At 38.5% G+C, this 17,022-nt stretch overlaps 1 protein-coding gene across 2 annotated transcripts in view; it reads left to right on the top strand.

The window, feature by feature from the left end:
• The first annotated feature begins 1,550 nt into the window (after positions 1-1,550).
• Positions 1,551-17,022, top strand: part of ulk1.L (unc-51 like autophagy activating kinase 1 L homeolog) — a 50,693-nt gene continuing 35,221 nt past the window's right edge. For both annotated transcript variants that reach the window (XM_018262399.2, XM_018262392.2), the window contains exons 1-4: positions 1,551-2,180; positions 3,792-3,884; positions 3,973-4,014; positions 16,722-16,754. In XM_018262399.2, coding sequence (XP_018117888.1) covers positions 2,091-2,180; positions 3,792-3,884; positions 3,973-4,014; positions 16,722-16,754 — 258 coding nt within the window. In that variant the 5' untranslated portion in view covers positions 1,551-2,090. The remainder of the gene's footprint in view (positions 2,181-3,791; positions 3,885-3,972; positions 4,015-16,721; positions 16,755-17,022) is intronic.

The raw sequence follows: 17,022 nt of genomic DNA, 5'->3' as shown, positions 1-17,022 counted from the left end.
TACTAGTTGATACATTTAAAGGGGTCGTTCATATTTAAGTTAACATTTAGTATGTTATAGAATGGTTAATTCTAACCAATTTTCAAATGGCCATCTAAAAAACAAATGCTCTGGAAGGCTACAATTGTATTGCTATGCTACTTTTTATTACTCATCTTTCTATTCAGGCCCTCTCCTATTCATATTGCAGTCTCTTATCTAAAGCAAGTCATGGTTGCTAGGGTAATTGGAACCCTAGCAACCAGATCGCTGAAATTTCAAACTGGAAAGCTGCTGAATAAAAAGCTAAATAACTTGAACCCCATGATTAATAAAAAATTAAAACCAACAGCAAATTGTCTCAGAATATCACTCTCTACATCGTACTAACAGTTCATTTAACGGTAAACAACCCCTTTAACACAGCTACACAGGGTAACATGGTGTGTTTGCATTGACACAATATAAATAACTTGTATATTAAAAAGATTAAATATACATATGTACGCATAACTGTATTTATATAGTGCTACTGGGATACACAGTTTGCACAATTTTACAATGTAAAAAAACACACACACAAAGAGGACAGGCATTATAATAAATAAGTATAAATATAAAAAGTGCCATTTGGAAGTAAGCCTCATAGAGCTTACAATCTATATATACACTCTGTAAAGCTTTCCATATGTAGGCACTATTTAAATCCTATGGTATGGGGTATTTACACAGCTCCCAACTGTTCTGTTTATCGTGGGACAGTCCAGATTTTGACTGCTCAGCCCGTAGTCCCGGATTGTTACTGAAATGTCCCACTTTCTCTTTGATCTCCTGCACTGAACAGCCAGAAAAAGATACAAAGTTTCTAAAACGTATTGGCTTTTGGCAGAGAGCCCAGAATATGTGTCAGGGCACTTAAATACTTTTGTAACCATTTCAGATAAGCAAAGAAACGATTGTAACAATTTAAATCAAGCAAAGAAACAATTGTAACAATTTAAACTATGCAAAGCAACAATTGTAACAATTAAAGCTAAGCAAAGCAACAATTGTAACAATTAAATATAAGCAGGTATCTTGGGGAAACTGACTTGCAGCTTAAAGAGTTATTCACCTTTATTAGCAAAACGGTAATAACACCTGCCAAATTTTGTAATATGAACATGGTAATTAAGGGGCGTGGTCATAAAATGGGCGTGGTCTATCTCTCTTTCCAAAAAGTATGTATTTCTGTAATGGTCATTTCCAGAAGACATGCAGCTTTCTACACATGAATGTAGCCACTAGATGGCACTGTTTCACATACACGCCTATAGGGATTAGGAAGTGTAACCAGCACGACACAAGGCATTGCATGTATCCAACTATAAACAGAAGGCAATCCTTTGTTTGTAAAAAGTATCTTTTAGCCGGCAGAAGGGTAAGAGAAAAGCATGAAATGAGTAGAAAGTAAACCACTAGCTGCACAAGTTTCCAGTACGTGGGCATGTTGTCTAGTATAAGAAACACAGACGCTGTCTCAATATCCTGTACCGTCGCCGGCAACTTTCTCTGCGCATGCGCACCGTTCGAAACACCAGTGAGCATCTGCGCGTGCGCGAAGCTCTGCGCTGTGAAAGCGCCGCCTGTGGGCCCCTTATTAGCTTTCAGTGACAGGAGAAGCAGCACAACGACTGCCTCCATCACCTGGATACATACAGAACAGGAGGCCTCCCCCACTTTGTTCTCTACAAGCAGCGGGGCCGACGGCTTGAAGATCGTTTTCGTTGTGAAGGTGCCATTGCTGTGACCCAAGTTGCATCACCATGCCAGTGTGGGGGCAGTGCCCAACGGGGCACCCTCATCTCCTCCGCTTCTAGGGGATCCGCGTCCCCTTCCAAAGCCACTGTACCCCGTCCTACACCCAGTAACATGCCTCAGGGAAGCGCACAGAGCTGGCAGCAACAGCCAATGCAAGTGAGCCCCAGGAGTGTGATCCTCAGTTGCCGAGAGGTTGACAGGAGAGCGGCCCTCCTTTTCCAGCTGGTGCCCAGCTCTTGACTCTCACCCCTTCTCTTTCCCCTCCGAACCCCCAGCACCGCCGCTTCATCTATTGCTTCCAGCACCTCAACATGGAGTCCGTGGGCAAGTTTGAGTTCAGCCGGAAGGATCTGATCGGCCATGGAGCCTTTGCTGTTGTTTTTAAAGGCAGACATAAAGAGGTACAGCTCCCTGTATATATATTGCTACACACAGACTAGCTGCGACCCTCCAGCTCCCACAAGCCTCTCTTTGACTTGGGCAGCTCAGCATCTGGTTGGCTGATGTTCTATGCTCAGACACTTACTGAAAGTTGGCTAGTAACTACAATTATTACATAGCCATACATTAAAGGGGTTCTTCACCTTTCAGTCAACATTTAGTATGACATAGAGGCGGATATTCTAAGACAATTTGCAAATGGGTTTCATTTTTTATTATTTATGGTTTTTGGAGTGATTTAGCTTTTTTATTCAGAGCTCTCCAGTGTGCAGTTTTGGCAATCTGGTTGCTAGGGTCCGAATTACCCTAGCAACTGTGCATTGATTTATACAAGAGACTGAAATATGAATAGGAAAGGGTCTGAATACAAAGATGAGTAATAAAAAGCAGGCATAATAATATTTATGTAGACTTACAGAGCGTTTGCTTTAAGATGGGGTCAGTGACCCCGATTTGAAAGCAGGAAAGAGTCAGAAGATAAAGGCAAATAATTAAAAAAAAAAACTATAAGAAATAAACAATGAAGACCAATTGAAAATAATTGGCCATTCTATAACATACTACTAAAATGGTGAACAATCTGTTTTGTTAGTGTGGTTTTTTTTTTAGATCCCATTGGGCCTGTCTTGTTGTAACTGCAGTTTAAAACAATGCTTAATACTGTTTATCCCTTTCTGTTCTCTAGTTCTAACTCTTGGAACAATGTAGCAGAAATCAGGTCTCCTCCAGGCCTATTTTTCAACTGGCTGCTGCAACATTGTTCCAGGAGTCAGAACCAGGAGTGCAGTCCATATAAACAACTAGACAGATGTTGCTTTCATTAGCGGATATATAGCTACTTATAACTTCAAACCCATTGTCATTGTTGTAGTGAATGTATATTAGAATGTTGCTTGGGATTACATCTCTCATTATGCAAAAAAAAGAGTTGAATGTGGTTCAGTCCAATCTGATTCTTAAAAGGTGTCTGGTAGGACAAAAATGACAGGCAGCACTTTAGTTTTATGCCATGGCTAACAGGGGCAGCATCAAGGTTGCAATATGACTTGCTACTTCTGCCACTACTTGCTTTTTATAGTACATAGTGTGACCTGAGCTATAGAAACAAACTGGTCGTATAGGAATGAGATGGTCTAATGAGAAGCAACTTCTAAATACAAGCCAGGAGATTGCAAACAGTGGGAATGATCTGACTAATAGCACATGACCTAGTTAGCATGGGACATAACTCTGCAATTTAATAGGTACATCTCTACTATAAAACAGGTTGTCTGCTAATATTAGACCCATTCTTGGAATCTTTACCTTGGCTAGAAAAAAAAATATCTTGTTTTGGCACCAAGCTGTCAATGCCACTGTTAATTCTCCCAAATGAGCACTAGTTCAGCTTTGAGCTGTATTACATTATGGCCATTGATTTGCACAGGCAAGGGCAAGTCTGGACAAGTGGGACTAGGGTACCTCAATAGACTTGCCTCAATAGGATCCTGTCATATGAAATCCAACCCAGTTTGTTGTAATCCTGGGCCCACCTAGTGATACACTCTGTTCTGCTTGCATTTCTTCTCTAGAAGCAGGATTTGGAAGTAGCGGTGAAATGCATCAACAAGAAGAACTTGGCAAAGTCTCAGACTCTCCTAGGAAAGGAAATCAAAATACTGAAGGTAAATACAGTGTCATATTGGCATGCTGGGGGTGCTATATAATATATACATATATACACTCTAATTAACTGTCTCTATTCTTACATAGGAACTGAAACATGAGAATATTGTAGCTCTTTATGATTTTCAGGTAAGAAAACTTTTTTTTTTAAATCTTACTAAGCAATTAATAATGATATGAAGATGTTCAGGATCCCCTGCTTGAAGGGCTCCTGCTGGCTGTTCGTATATGGGAGCTGCAGTTGAACACAACCTTTATTGTGGGCGTTCTTTCAGTGTATTTTGTTTCATGTGGTACCGCATTATTTGTCACGTATATTAGTCACGTGGTTGTTAGTTATGTAATCTTAATAATGCAAATCATCTGCTAGATATGTATAATTCGATGGAAACAGTCCTCCTCTATACGCCTCCTCATCGTCTGATCCCTTTTACCAGAGGCGGTCTTCCCTGTCACGTGGGCTTGCTTCTTGTTTGTTGACATTGCTTTTGCCGCGTCCCCATTGGCTCGCGTTCGTATCGCGTCACGGGATTCTAGGAAAACCCTCCGCCGTTGACATTCGGCTCCATGGCGTTGATTTCCGGCTTTCGGGGCTTGTAGTTCGCTGTCTTTGTTTCGTGCCTTCAGGTTGAAGCAAGTAGGACTACAATTCCCAGATGTACCCGCGGGGGTTGTAAACAGAAGCTTGCTTGTGTTGGCAGCGTTCCCAGTTTATTCTCTAGAAGTCGGTTGAACTTGTGAGCAGTTTGTCCCAGACATTCCGAGAGGGGAAAGAAAAGAACTGCAAAGTCATCTGTGAGGCTCAATAACAAATCTGTGCTTGAATGGGCCCAATAGCAGTTCTGTCGCATTATACACCATGTTTTAATGCAGATATAGAATGCTGTTGTAGTGCTGAACTGCCTCATGTCATGTGTAATGTCTTACTAAATAGCCAGAATTATTGGAATGACTAGATGTTTCAAGACCCCACAGCAAATTAATTTTTAGGGCCTCCAAAACAAACACAAGTTAACCTGATTTACCAATATAAAATATGCGGAGTGCTACACTTCTGCTGCCACTGTAGCCACAGGGTGTACTTCTTGTATAGTTACACCCAAAATATAAAGCTGAGTGTATTTCAGCAAAGATTAGTCCCCTGTATTGGTCGTCCAATAGATTAGCCACAATAGTCCAAGCTATAACACTATATTTATTCTGCAGAATGCTTTACCATACCAAAGTAAACAGGTTTGTTAAGGATAGCGGCTGCCATATTAGCTTGGTTTGATATCGCTTCCTGCCTGAGTCCCTGTTCACTCATAGCTCTGGGCTCTGATTACAGAAGGGAGGGGAGAAGGAGAGAGGAACAAACTGAGCATGCTCAAGCCCTAGCCCTGGAGGTTTAAGCTGAAACAGGAAGTCTGATACAGAAGCCCATGTATACACAATAGAAGGAAAGAAATGCTTTGTTTATTTTGACAGAGGACTCAGAGCAGCATTAATTTGAGGGTTTACTGGTGTATTTATATAGACCTTTCTGATAAAGCTTACTTAGTTTTAGCCTTTCCTTCTCTTTTAAGGTAAGGTCTACTAAACTATGGTCAGACACCGTGAAAAAAAACCTTGTGGGCCCCAGCCCTCATGGACCGTACAGACCCAGACCCTCCTTGCCACCTGACACTATAGCCGCTCTCCCTTACTTCCCCCAAGACTGAGACAGGGCTCCTGAGATGGCAGCCCCCCCCCCAATCTGACGCTGTAATAAACAAATAGTTTTTATTTTAGTTGATATTAAGAACAAAAGAGGAAAGGAAAAAGGCAGGAAAGACAGATAAGAAGAAGGAGTTTGGTTTAGATTGAGGGACCTATATCATTCATGGTGGCGGGTGTGGGTTGCAGAAAGGGTTTTCAAATTTTCTTAAATCTCTTTAGGCAACATGTGCCAAAGAGACTTAGTCTGTACCATTCTAGTTGTGAATTTATTTGCTGAGTGTCCGAGGCAACGGACCAGGGTGTCAACCAATAAACTAATATTGAATAAGCATGTTTGAATTGTTTATTTTCCCTAAGATTACTGCAGTACACATTCCCCTTCTATAAAGGAGTACACTTGTATTCTTCAGCAGGATAAATACACCTACTTACTTACATACTGTGGCTATGTCTTAAGGAACAGTAACACCAAAAAATGAAAGTGTTTTAAAGTAATGAAAATATAATGTAGTGTTGCCCTGCACTGGTTTGTTACTTCAATTCAGGTCCTCTGGTATTCATACTCATTCAAATCACTGCATGGTTGCTAGGGTAATTTGAACCCTAGCAACCAGATTTCTAGAATTGCAAACTGGAGACCTGCTGAATAAAAAGCTCAGTAACTCATAAAACACAAATAATAAAAAATGAAAACCAGTTGCAGATTTCCTCGGAATATGACTCTCGACACCATAGTAAAAGTTAATTTAAAAGTAAACAACTGTATAGCTTTTATTTCACTTATGTGTTTGTGTCTTATTTTTCATCCTTATAATTTGCTGCCAGAATATGTAATGATCCAGATATTTTGTTTTCAGTAATAACCGCATCTGATCACAGTCGTTGAGATCGGTTGTGACTGCTTAGTACAATGTATTGCAGTTGTACTGATCCAAGCACTCCCTGATTTGCACTACAGACTATTGACCCTATTTCAGTCAGAGCCAAACTTGTAATAAGTCACTTTTGTTTCTAGTAGTCTGTGACTTTTATATATTTGTACAGACACCATTAATTACTAACACCAGTCCAGTAGCCCATAGCAACGTGTCAGACCTGTGTTTTCACTACATCTGATCAAATCTTTTTTTATGGTTGGTTGCAAGGGTTTTGAATGTTGTACTTCAACAACACTATATCTACAGAGTTGCAAGTTGATTATCCCCTCCCTATGACATTTCATGTGACTGTATGACAAGGTGTTCCCTGTGCATGACATGTGAACCCTCTATTATGTTGCTGTAAGCATATACAATTCAGCAGGTTTTTACAAGCACCCAGAATATTGTCCAAAGGGCCAAATCTACACTGTTTAATTATGTCCCATGAGTATACTATATTGCACTTCGGACTGTTTACCTTAAATACTGTTCAAGAAAGCTAGCAATAAATGTTCAGGTAAAAGGGTTCATCAGTATTTCCAGGGTCATTGTACAGAAGAGGTCCCTGCCTTATAATGCTACAATCCTTTAGTGAGCATTAAGGTAATCTTTTATTGACATTAGTATACATTTTGTATTTGATAGTTGACATTGAAGGTCTGAAAAAACAGTCAATAGAAATGACCTGCATTGTCCAAGATAGGGAGAAAATCCTTGTGCTGGAGATATGGATGTGATGAAACCTGGAAGTAAAGCATCTTGGTTGGTTGGAGGTTTTTGGCTCACAATGTTTTGACAGCCTTTACTGCTTGCCAGACAGCTGCCTGATTACTTAGTATGCTTATAATGGCAGTTGGAATGTTGCAGTAATCCATTGTAAATAGCCATATCACACACACAAATATAATTAAGGGACCTCATTCTCTCTCCACCTGATGGAGGTATCCACAGTTGAATTTGCCAGGATTCCATTCCAGCCACACTTACAAGTATACCCTCCAGGGTTTACTAGCCAGCTAACAGACAGTGAGCATTACTGGCTTGTATGTCAACAGTCGGCTTAAATGCCTTTAAGGTCTCATTTACGCTACAGACAGTCTGATCTGACCTGCCATCCAAATATTGCATCTTCGCTCATCTCCATGGTATGCTTCTCAGTGTATGCCTGATTTCCATTCACAATGGTATGATAGAAAAATTGACAGATCCAGTCCTTCAGTGAGACAGGATCTGACAGATGGAGTAGGATTTTCTGTGTAGTGTAATTAAGGCCTACATGTACATTACACCATCTAGTTATACATGTATAGGTGTCGCCTTAAAGTGAACAAAACACTGTGACTCAACACTTAACAACTGTAATTAGGAAATGATTTCACATAACAAATACTGCAGCAAAATAATCACCCTGTAATCAGTTATTTATTTCATTTCTTAATCCTGAATCATTGCTGAGATGCTGATTTTGTTGAACAACATGCTTTTGGTAAAGTTTTACCTCCAAAAAACTGCTGTGTAAAGCATCTGGTGTGCTTTCATAGTGACATTTCGTCATCTTTTGGCAGTTTTTTCTTTTGCTCGTAACTCTTGAGGAAATATTGAGTGTGCTGTTTTTTGCTGAACCAACATGCATGTGCTTTAAAAAGAGTTATTTATATCCTCTCTTGCCATGGAAAGAAGCATCTTTTTACCATTTTGTGCTATTTCTCTTTGATTTTGCTGCTCTGTTTGTTTCCCTACAAACCAAATTGACCGAATAATGAAAAACATTCATGACACACTGCAGGTTTTTAATATATAAAAGAAAAGCAAGGGACTTACCTAAAGTTACAGGCAGTTTCATCCCCTCTAGCCTAGCATACCATCCATTTTTTTAACCTATTTAGAGATACAAGGTAGATATTTTAAATGCGTCCTATACATATTTTAAACCAGGTATCCGCTATATGTCAGGAAAAAAATCAGGGCAAGATCTTCTTTTAACACACTGAAATTTGCTGCTACAATAATACAATATATTTTATTTGTAAACCGTAATAAAAGTTTGAAAAACTTGTTCCACTTAAAACAGAATAATCAGGTCACAGGTCCTGGGTACAAAATATTTAAAAAATAATTCCTTTTTGGCTGTAATAATAAAACATTACATTGTTCTTGATCTAATCTAAAATATAATTAATCCTTATTGGAAACAAAACCAGCCTATTGGCTTTATATTATGTTTACATGATTTTCTAGCAGACTTAAGGTATGAAGATCCAAATTACAGAAAGATCCGTTATCCAGAAAACCCCAGGTCCGGAGCATTATGGATAACAGGCCCCATAGCTGTACCATTATTATCAAACTGTCAGGATGACATTGAATATTTTTTGCAGTTTAGTACAGTCACTTGTGAGCATAGCTATTGCTGATGGTGATAGGAAAAGTCAGAATACTATTTTAATTTGTTCTTTGTTTCTCACTTGGCTGATGCATTGTGAGGCATAGCACGATTGGGCTCGCATGGGTATTTTGTGATATCTGCCCAATTGGCCCTTTGACAATTGGTAGAATCTTGGTGTCATTTGGACAATAACATGAATGGTCTAATTGCACAACAAAGTTTACGGACCGCGAAGCAGAACTGTGCAACCATGCCATTCAAGATCAATAACTAATGCTTCATAGGAAAATTTATATACTTCCAGGGCAATAATGTGTTGGACGATGTTTAGAAAAACAACCGTGACTGTCCTTGAAAATTAATGACATCTGGCACCTGCAATAGTATAGAAAACCACCGTACCTACATACACTCTGAACAAAGGGTCATTCCCTAACCATCTGTGATTAGCTTGGACGTTTGATAAGATAAAGGTGATAAAGCTCAGACTTAGCCAGATGGCGTAAAGAACAATGTTCCCTCTAAGGTGTAAGCTCATGCACTCGCACAACAAATTGTGGTGCGCACAAAGAAATTTGTGTGAAAACAAAATTTTATATTCATTCTGATGTAAGCACACCTTTTTAAAAACTGCGCACACAAGTTTAAAGTGTTCGAACAAAATAATTTTTTTTTGTGCACAGTCTAGAAGAAATTAGAGGGAAGGTTGGTAAAGAATACATAAATATAACAAATAATTGGTCTGCTGGGCTAAAATTGGCTACATTTTTATTTTGTTAGTTGATCCTTTCATGGTGAGTTGCCCCAATATAAAATCTGTTACAGTCAAGCAGATTTCTAATAGGAAAATATGTTTGTCTTTTCATATGTATAAGCATTTATATGTGATCATAAGTCAGATGCAGAATGTGTGTCCCACACACAAATGAAAACCAATTGCAAATTGTCAACGAGTATCCCTGTCTGTACAGTACTACGAGTCAGTATTAAAGTGAGCGACCCGCTGTCAATTTATTGTTTCATGTTTATTGAGTCCAGAGAGTTGAGAACCTAAAGACTTTCGAGAATGTCTGGCAGTATACAACATTATGATAGGGTTGCTGGTTATTCTTGTCCCGTAGTTGTACATTCATTGGACGAGATAAGAGTTATCTGTAAGAATGTATAAGTAACCTCAGCGACCCGTCTAGGATAAAGTTGTGTGTCCCAGCATTACCTTGCTCTGCCTGCCAGGCTGACCTGATTTGTTTTTTTGAGAGCGGGTTTGTGTGAGGACAAACTGTGGGTCCAATAAAGGGAAACAAAATTAGCTTTGATCCTTTGTGTTATGGCAGCTTTCTATTCTTACCAACTAGGTTAAAATACCAGTCTGGACTGGCAGCTTTTCACTTCATAATTTGCTAGTTTTGTTAAACAGAGAAACCACAAACTGAACAGCATGAACAATGCCTGCAAACCTGTCATTTATGAGCTCAAGTGCAGTGTGCCATTTTGGATGCAAGTCTCCATGTTATTTGTTTTTTTCCCCATAATTCCAGGGTAATTGCAGCAGTGAGAGGGAGATGCACCCCACACAATTGCCTCCTACACATTTTAATGAACCAGGTTCAATTAAACTGAAAATCATTTACAACACTTTCGGTGATCATCGAAGTGACATCTTTGCATGATTATTTAGGTGCAAGTACAATGCACCTTTTGATGAATCCCACTGTAGGATCCTACCTTCAAGGTGATGTAGCTATATAGGAAGCAGACCCTGTGGCTGCAGGGGGCCCAGGAGGAATAGGGGCCCCACAAGGTCCTAATTCATATACAATTTAAATAAATATTGGTAAAACTGGTCAACCTGGGAGCCTGACAAATTATCTGCTGCGGGGCCCAGTAATATCTAGTTACGCCACTGATGATAGCTCCAGGGTTCCTAAACATCACGAAAAGTACTTGCTCGCAATTCAAACCCAATGCAACATTTTAATGTATATTGGAAATTTACTTAGAATTCCATTTCCTTTCATTATGCAATAACCCTTTTACCTTGAGGTCCCCTTTTAAAAAAAGTGATATTTCTTCCAAACTAAGATCCTCGGCAGGGTGTCGATTTCTGCTCATATATTATTGCTTTGATTACATTATCTTTACTGCTTTAGGGGCACATTAGGCATGAGTTAAGGAACACTTGCTAAAATGAGAAAAAAGGAAAATGGAATAAGCAGTGATTTAATATTTATACTGTGATCCCACATTTTAACTTTTACCAAGGTTGCAGGTAAATGAAAAGAATGGTTTTTGCAGTCACTCACATATAGTTCTGCTGCTATATCTTAAACCAAAATTGGTATCTCACCAAAATTGCACACTAAATGACTTACATTTACTTGCTCCACAGTCTAGAGCCAGTGCAATAGATGCATGTTGCTATTATAGTGCTAGTGTAATGATTAAAGCTTTCAATGCAGACTTAATGTTGCTAATGAGAACCAGTGCAGAACAAGGAATCAGATGGTCAGTCCCTATTCACATATCCTCATTATATGATCCAATGGCCACCCTCCTATTGTTCAGTAGCAGCTTGTGCCTTTGTTTCAGGATCACTGCTGTAAGTGTGTAAGAGCCTTTCAGGTTACAAGTGGCACAAAGGATCATCTTAGCAGCAGGCACTTGTCTGAACCAAGCAGAGCAATAATGGGCTTTGTTCTGTCTGCTAAGATGTGGCTAAACAGTTTGTGATAAATATCCTATAGACTTTATTTATTTGGCCATTTAATGCATAATTTACTAACCTACACTTACCATGTCTGTTTAACTGAGCCCATTGTCGGTCACTGTAGCAACATACTGTATCACTTAAAGGAACAGTAACACCAAAAAATTTAAATATTTTAAAATAATGAAAATATCATGTAGTGTTGCCCTGCACTGGTAAAACTGACATGTTTGCTTTAGAAAACATTACTATAGTTCACATAAACAAGCTGCTGTGTGGCAATGGTGGAAATTTAAAAAAAAAATGGCTATATGGCACAGGTTAAATAGTAGATAACAGATAACACCATTATGTTCTACAGAGCTTATCTGCTGTGTAATCTGAGCCTTTTCTCCTTTTAATGGACTCCCTACACAGCAATATTTGTTGCTTTCTTCTCTGACTCTTGAAACAATGTATAAAGAGCCATTCTCCTTTTGATACGGGGTACTTCACACAAACATAACTTTCAATAAGGAACAGAACATCACAGTGCAATGCATTGTGGGTTATGTAGTTCCTGCATGCTGTCTGGAAGCTGTGGAGAAGTTGTTACAATTTGTAACATCAGTGTTTAGTCCCTCCTTCTCTGCCAGGATTTCACATGATGCAGAAAGAGAAGAACTGTTAAACAACTGAATTTCAGCATAGAAAATGACATTATTCATACTTTTTGATGAAACTAGTAACTGTGATGGGTATATTAGGGGTTTCTGTGTTATGTGGGCCTCTTTATCAAATTTTGTTCTCCAAGCCGGAGTTCCCCTTTATTCAGAGCTTCATCTGTAAATCAGCTGGCTACTGCTACAATGTTTTAGGAGTCAGAAATAAGCTACTGTCAATAGCAATTTTATATATATATATATATATATATATATATATATATATATATATATATATATATATACATGTAAAGCCATTAAAATGTAATTAATATAAGTTAATGTTGCTTAATTTAAATTATTTATTCATCAAAAAAATTTTTTGATGGAAATTAGATACAGTATGGGGCATATTTATCAAGGATCGAATTTCGAAGTAAAAAAACGTCGAAATTCGACCATCGAATAAAAACGTACGATCGAACAATTTAACCCTTCGAATCGAGCGATTCGAAGGATTTTTCAGAAAAAAAACTTTGACTTCTCAAAACTTGCCCAAAAGCCTCAGATAGGTTCTAGGAGGTCCCCCATAGGCTAAACAGCAATTTGGCAGGTTTAAGGTGGCGAAGTGTCGAAGTCGAAGTTTTTTAAAGAGACAGTACTTCGATTTTCAAGTGGTCGACTTTTCGAAGGTTTTTCAATTCGAATTGAAGTCAAATTTGGCCTATTCGATGTTTGATGTTTTGATGTTCTAAATTCAACGTTATTTAATTCAAAAATTCACTTCAACCTTTGATAAATCTGCCCCTATGTGTATATATGTATGTACCCTTATCACAAGTTTTGCTTGTCCCCATTTCAGAACTCCAAATATTTATTTCCATTTCAAATGTCATATCTGGATATCGGTTATCCATGCACAAGTGTAGCGGGAACAGTAAGAACTCAATGGGGTCCATTATTGTGCTGTCAATGTTTAACATAGCAGCACTGGATTTAAGTTTGTTATAAGTAAAAGACCACATAATCCTAAATGAATTTATCTGGTGACAGAATGCAGCCCGTGTGAAATTGATTGTGCTGTTTCTCAGCAGTCATTTATGCCTTGTGCCCTTTTCACACACTCCTGTTCAGTTAGGGGCCAAGAGGTGCTATGTACAAAGGTTTATTGATTCTGGGGTCTTAGTTAGTATAGGGTGGGGAGGTCATTGACCCTGGTCTTTCAGCATCAGATGGGGTTTCTTTGACAGAAAATTATGTAAATTCTATATCCTGAAATTATTTAAAACACAAATGTGTTAATATCTGGGATTTTAAACGGCAGCCAGGGGTTGTTAAGTGGTGCTGGGAGTTGTGAAGGAGAAACAATTTGCATGGGATTCTCCAGGTATATCCATTTTTCCATTTATGCTCATAAGTAATACAGATCATGTTCCCATAGCCTCAATTGCAGTGTCCCTTCCCTTTCTGTGGCCTTTCATAAACTCTGCTATATGACTAAAACAAGGTACTGTGGGGTTATGGTTTTGTACCACTTCCACTTTAATTAGATGATGAAAGGACCACTACATAACAAAAAGTCAGAATGTCACAGGCAGCCATTGGTAATGTTATCCAGGAGAGTTTGTCCGACCTCTGGCTCTGTCGCTTTTCATTACCCAGACAGGGCTGGAAGCAATAGCCAAATAACAGACGAGACTCGGCCTGGTATCCCCCAGCTCTTTTGTCTTTAGTTAAATAGAGAAAAAGCCGGCCTACGTGTCCCTTACATAAACAGATGGCCTGCAATGGCCTCTTATCTTTAGCAGACAGCTGGCAGCAGATCAGCTGTGAAGAGAAGGAGGCACTCCCATGTATATGCTGCTGCTGTTGCTAGGCAGGATAGCAAGGCAAAGGTACACACACCGGGTCACCCAGCACTTGCATGTCTCAGATGCACGTACACACAAATACACATCTATCAAGACATCACAAACAGTTCCCCAACTGTCTTGATAAAGGTCCTCTGTGCAGGACCAAAACGTCGACTTGCACATAAATTGAGTCCCACAAGTGCTCCGTGTTCTTTATGCTGATATTACTTTTTGCCGCAGCTCTCTGGCTTTTTTGCCCTTTTCTAGGGATAAGTGCGCTGCTCTTCAGACTATCTATAATATATATTCATGCTGGTATATTTTGTCTCCGGCTTCTCATAGATCTTTCTCAAGCAAAATATATAAACGGGTTTCAAAAGCCGTAAAACAGTTGACGGATGTGGGCTGGAAACATAGAGGTGTTAACAAAACAGTTTTTTTTAATCCATGTTTGGGGCCAAGGGCTGTCTGACCAGACCAGGACAATTGAGCCTAAAGAGTCTGAAAATCAGTGGTCTAAACTGGTTATTGTAGATTTTGAAGCTACTACTCAGTTTTCTGGCATTTTCATCATCAAGATCAGAGTTGTGTATTAATAATAAAATAGTTACATTGTTAATTTGGATTAAAAAGGACATCTGTTTATCAGGCCCAACAAGCAGTGTAACTCTCGCTTTTGTTCATTCAGACAAGACTATGAATCTCTAGAGCGCCTGGCAGCTGCGCTTTCAGGCCAAGAAAAAAATATTACCGGCTTCAGTTTTTTTGGCAAAGACAACGTTTTCCTTGGTCAGTCATTAGAAAAGAAAAAATGTTACATATACGCCTAGATATTTTGTCATCTCTTTGTTCTCTTATCAGACAACAAGTCCAGAGCCTCCTAAAAGTTTAATGTCTTCTATATATTCCATTATGCAGTTAGTAAAAGTGCCTCTATATAATGCTTCACCTTTGCGTTAAATCATGCAAAAAACACTTGTTTGTCGAGTTTGCCAGTTTATACAGTACTCGTTCATGAAACCATGTACATTGTTGTCAGACACAAATACCAATACGTTGGAGGCAATCTCTTGCCATCATCTGCTAGATACCTCATATTTTTAAGCAGCAACAGCTGCTTGGCTGAACAATAAAGGGCATTTGTGCACTGCCTTGAATTCTTTCAGCCTTCAGTTTACCCCCAAGCACCTGCATGCAAAGTAACATCAGGAATTTGTATGAGATCTGAATAGGGAGATAAAACAAACATTTCATAAACTTGAAAAACAAATTTATTCTTTTTCTCCTCTGTTTTTATAAATGTTATTTCTTTCAGCCTCAGTTTGCTGCTTTTTTCCCTTCCATTTGTATTGGCCTTATTTGTATTCTGTATATGTTTTGTTTTGACACTTCTCTACTTATTGCACTCTTAACAATATACTTGACAGCACTTCTCGGTCACTTATGAAATCACTTTGCTTATGGTTTTTCAGTGTAAAGTGCCAAATCCATATTTCCATGGCAATAATCATCACATAAGGAAAGGTGCCATCTAGTGACCTCATTATATCTGAGTTTATTGTATAGCTATACAAGAACAGTAACTGTCAGGCAGGCATGCCATACATCATTCACCTCCAGTCTTTTGCAAAGTCATCTTATTCAGACAGAAATGTGTAATAATTGAACATTCTAAAACAATAACATAGTTACAGTGTTACAAATTCTTTTTATTATGTATTCTAAGATGTTGATGTTATAATCCGCATTAGTTATAGTGATACATTTTAAAGGTCAAAACAACCAATGCATTATTGCTGCATTGCCTACCCTAGCTCCAGGACTATTTATGCACGTGGGTTCTAAAATATCACTTTGATTAGATTTGAAACTTCCAACAAGAGTAATTGAGCGCTGTCATGCAGCCTGCCACAATTATAGAATTTAAATGATCCATTTCACATGTACATTTAGCCCATGTACAGGTGTGGTTCTGTCTGGAAGCTGGGTTCTGTACTAAGTTATTTCAAACCCCAAACCACAATAATTGAGCACTACTGTGCAGCCTGTTAATCTGCACTTATATATGCTTTATTAAATGTTTTGATAACTTTTTCAGTCAAGCATTACATACTGCTTTATAGTTTGTGGCCTGACCTTACTGCTGTGAGATCCTCACAATGTTTGGTGGCTGCATTTGAATATTGAGAAGACAAATTCTTCCATGTAGCCATCTGCCGTGTTATTCTTTAGCTGAAGCATTAGATAAAGAGTATTGAGGTGTCTTTGATATATTTCATGTTCCGGAGCTTGTTAAATTATGCTTCAGTTGCTTTCTACATAGTCTGAAAAGTTTTTGTCTGGTGATATAAACTGCTGCAATTTATGAGTTGAATAAAGGAAAATGTATTTGCCAACAAGTTTGGCAGACACTAGAATAACTGTAACTTTAACTGTATTTATGACATTCGTTATATTAATTTACATGCATTCGTATATACAGCTCTAGAAAATGTATTGGCCTTGTATGAACATTTGCTGATATCACACACGCACACACGCACACACACAAACACACACGCGTTATTGACAGATTGATGCATGTTATTGCAGTTTTAATTGCCAATTTTTTTTTGTCGTTATTTCATACAGGAACAAGCCAATTCAGTCTATCTGGCTATGGAGGTAAGTTAGTTATACAGTATATAATATACGAGCCATTAATATCCTGTAAATTATATCCTTATTAACGGTGCTTGTTTGGTGATGTCTTCAGTTATAATCGGAGTTTATTTATGTGATTTCTGTCACATGACTCACTGAAACTTGTGTATTATAATAAATAAAGTACACCCTGTTGCAAAATATAAGGATATTAGAAGTCAACGCTGAGTTCCACAACCTGTATAAAAACACTCTGCCTTTGACCTTGTTTTTTTTATATGGTCATGGA

This window comes from Xenopus laevis, chromosome 1L (assembly GCF_017654675.1).
Source record: "Xenopus laevis strain J_2021 chromosome 1L, Xenopus_laevis_v10.1, whole genome shotgun sequence".
NCBI lineage: Eukaryota > Metazoa > Chordata > Amphibia > Anura > Pipidae > Xenopus > Xenopus laevis.
The sequence above is the reverse complement of the archived record's forward strand: the minus strand, read 5'-3'. Positions and strand labels throughout refer to the sequence as shown.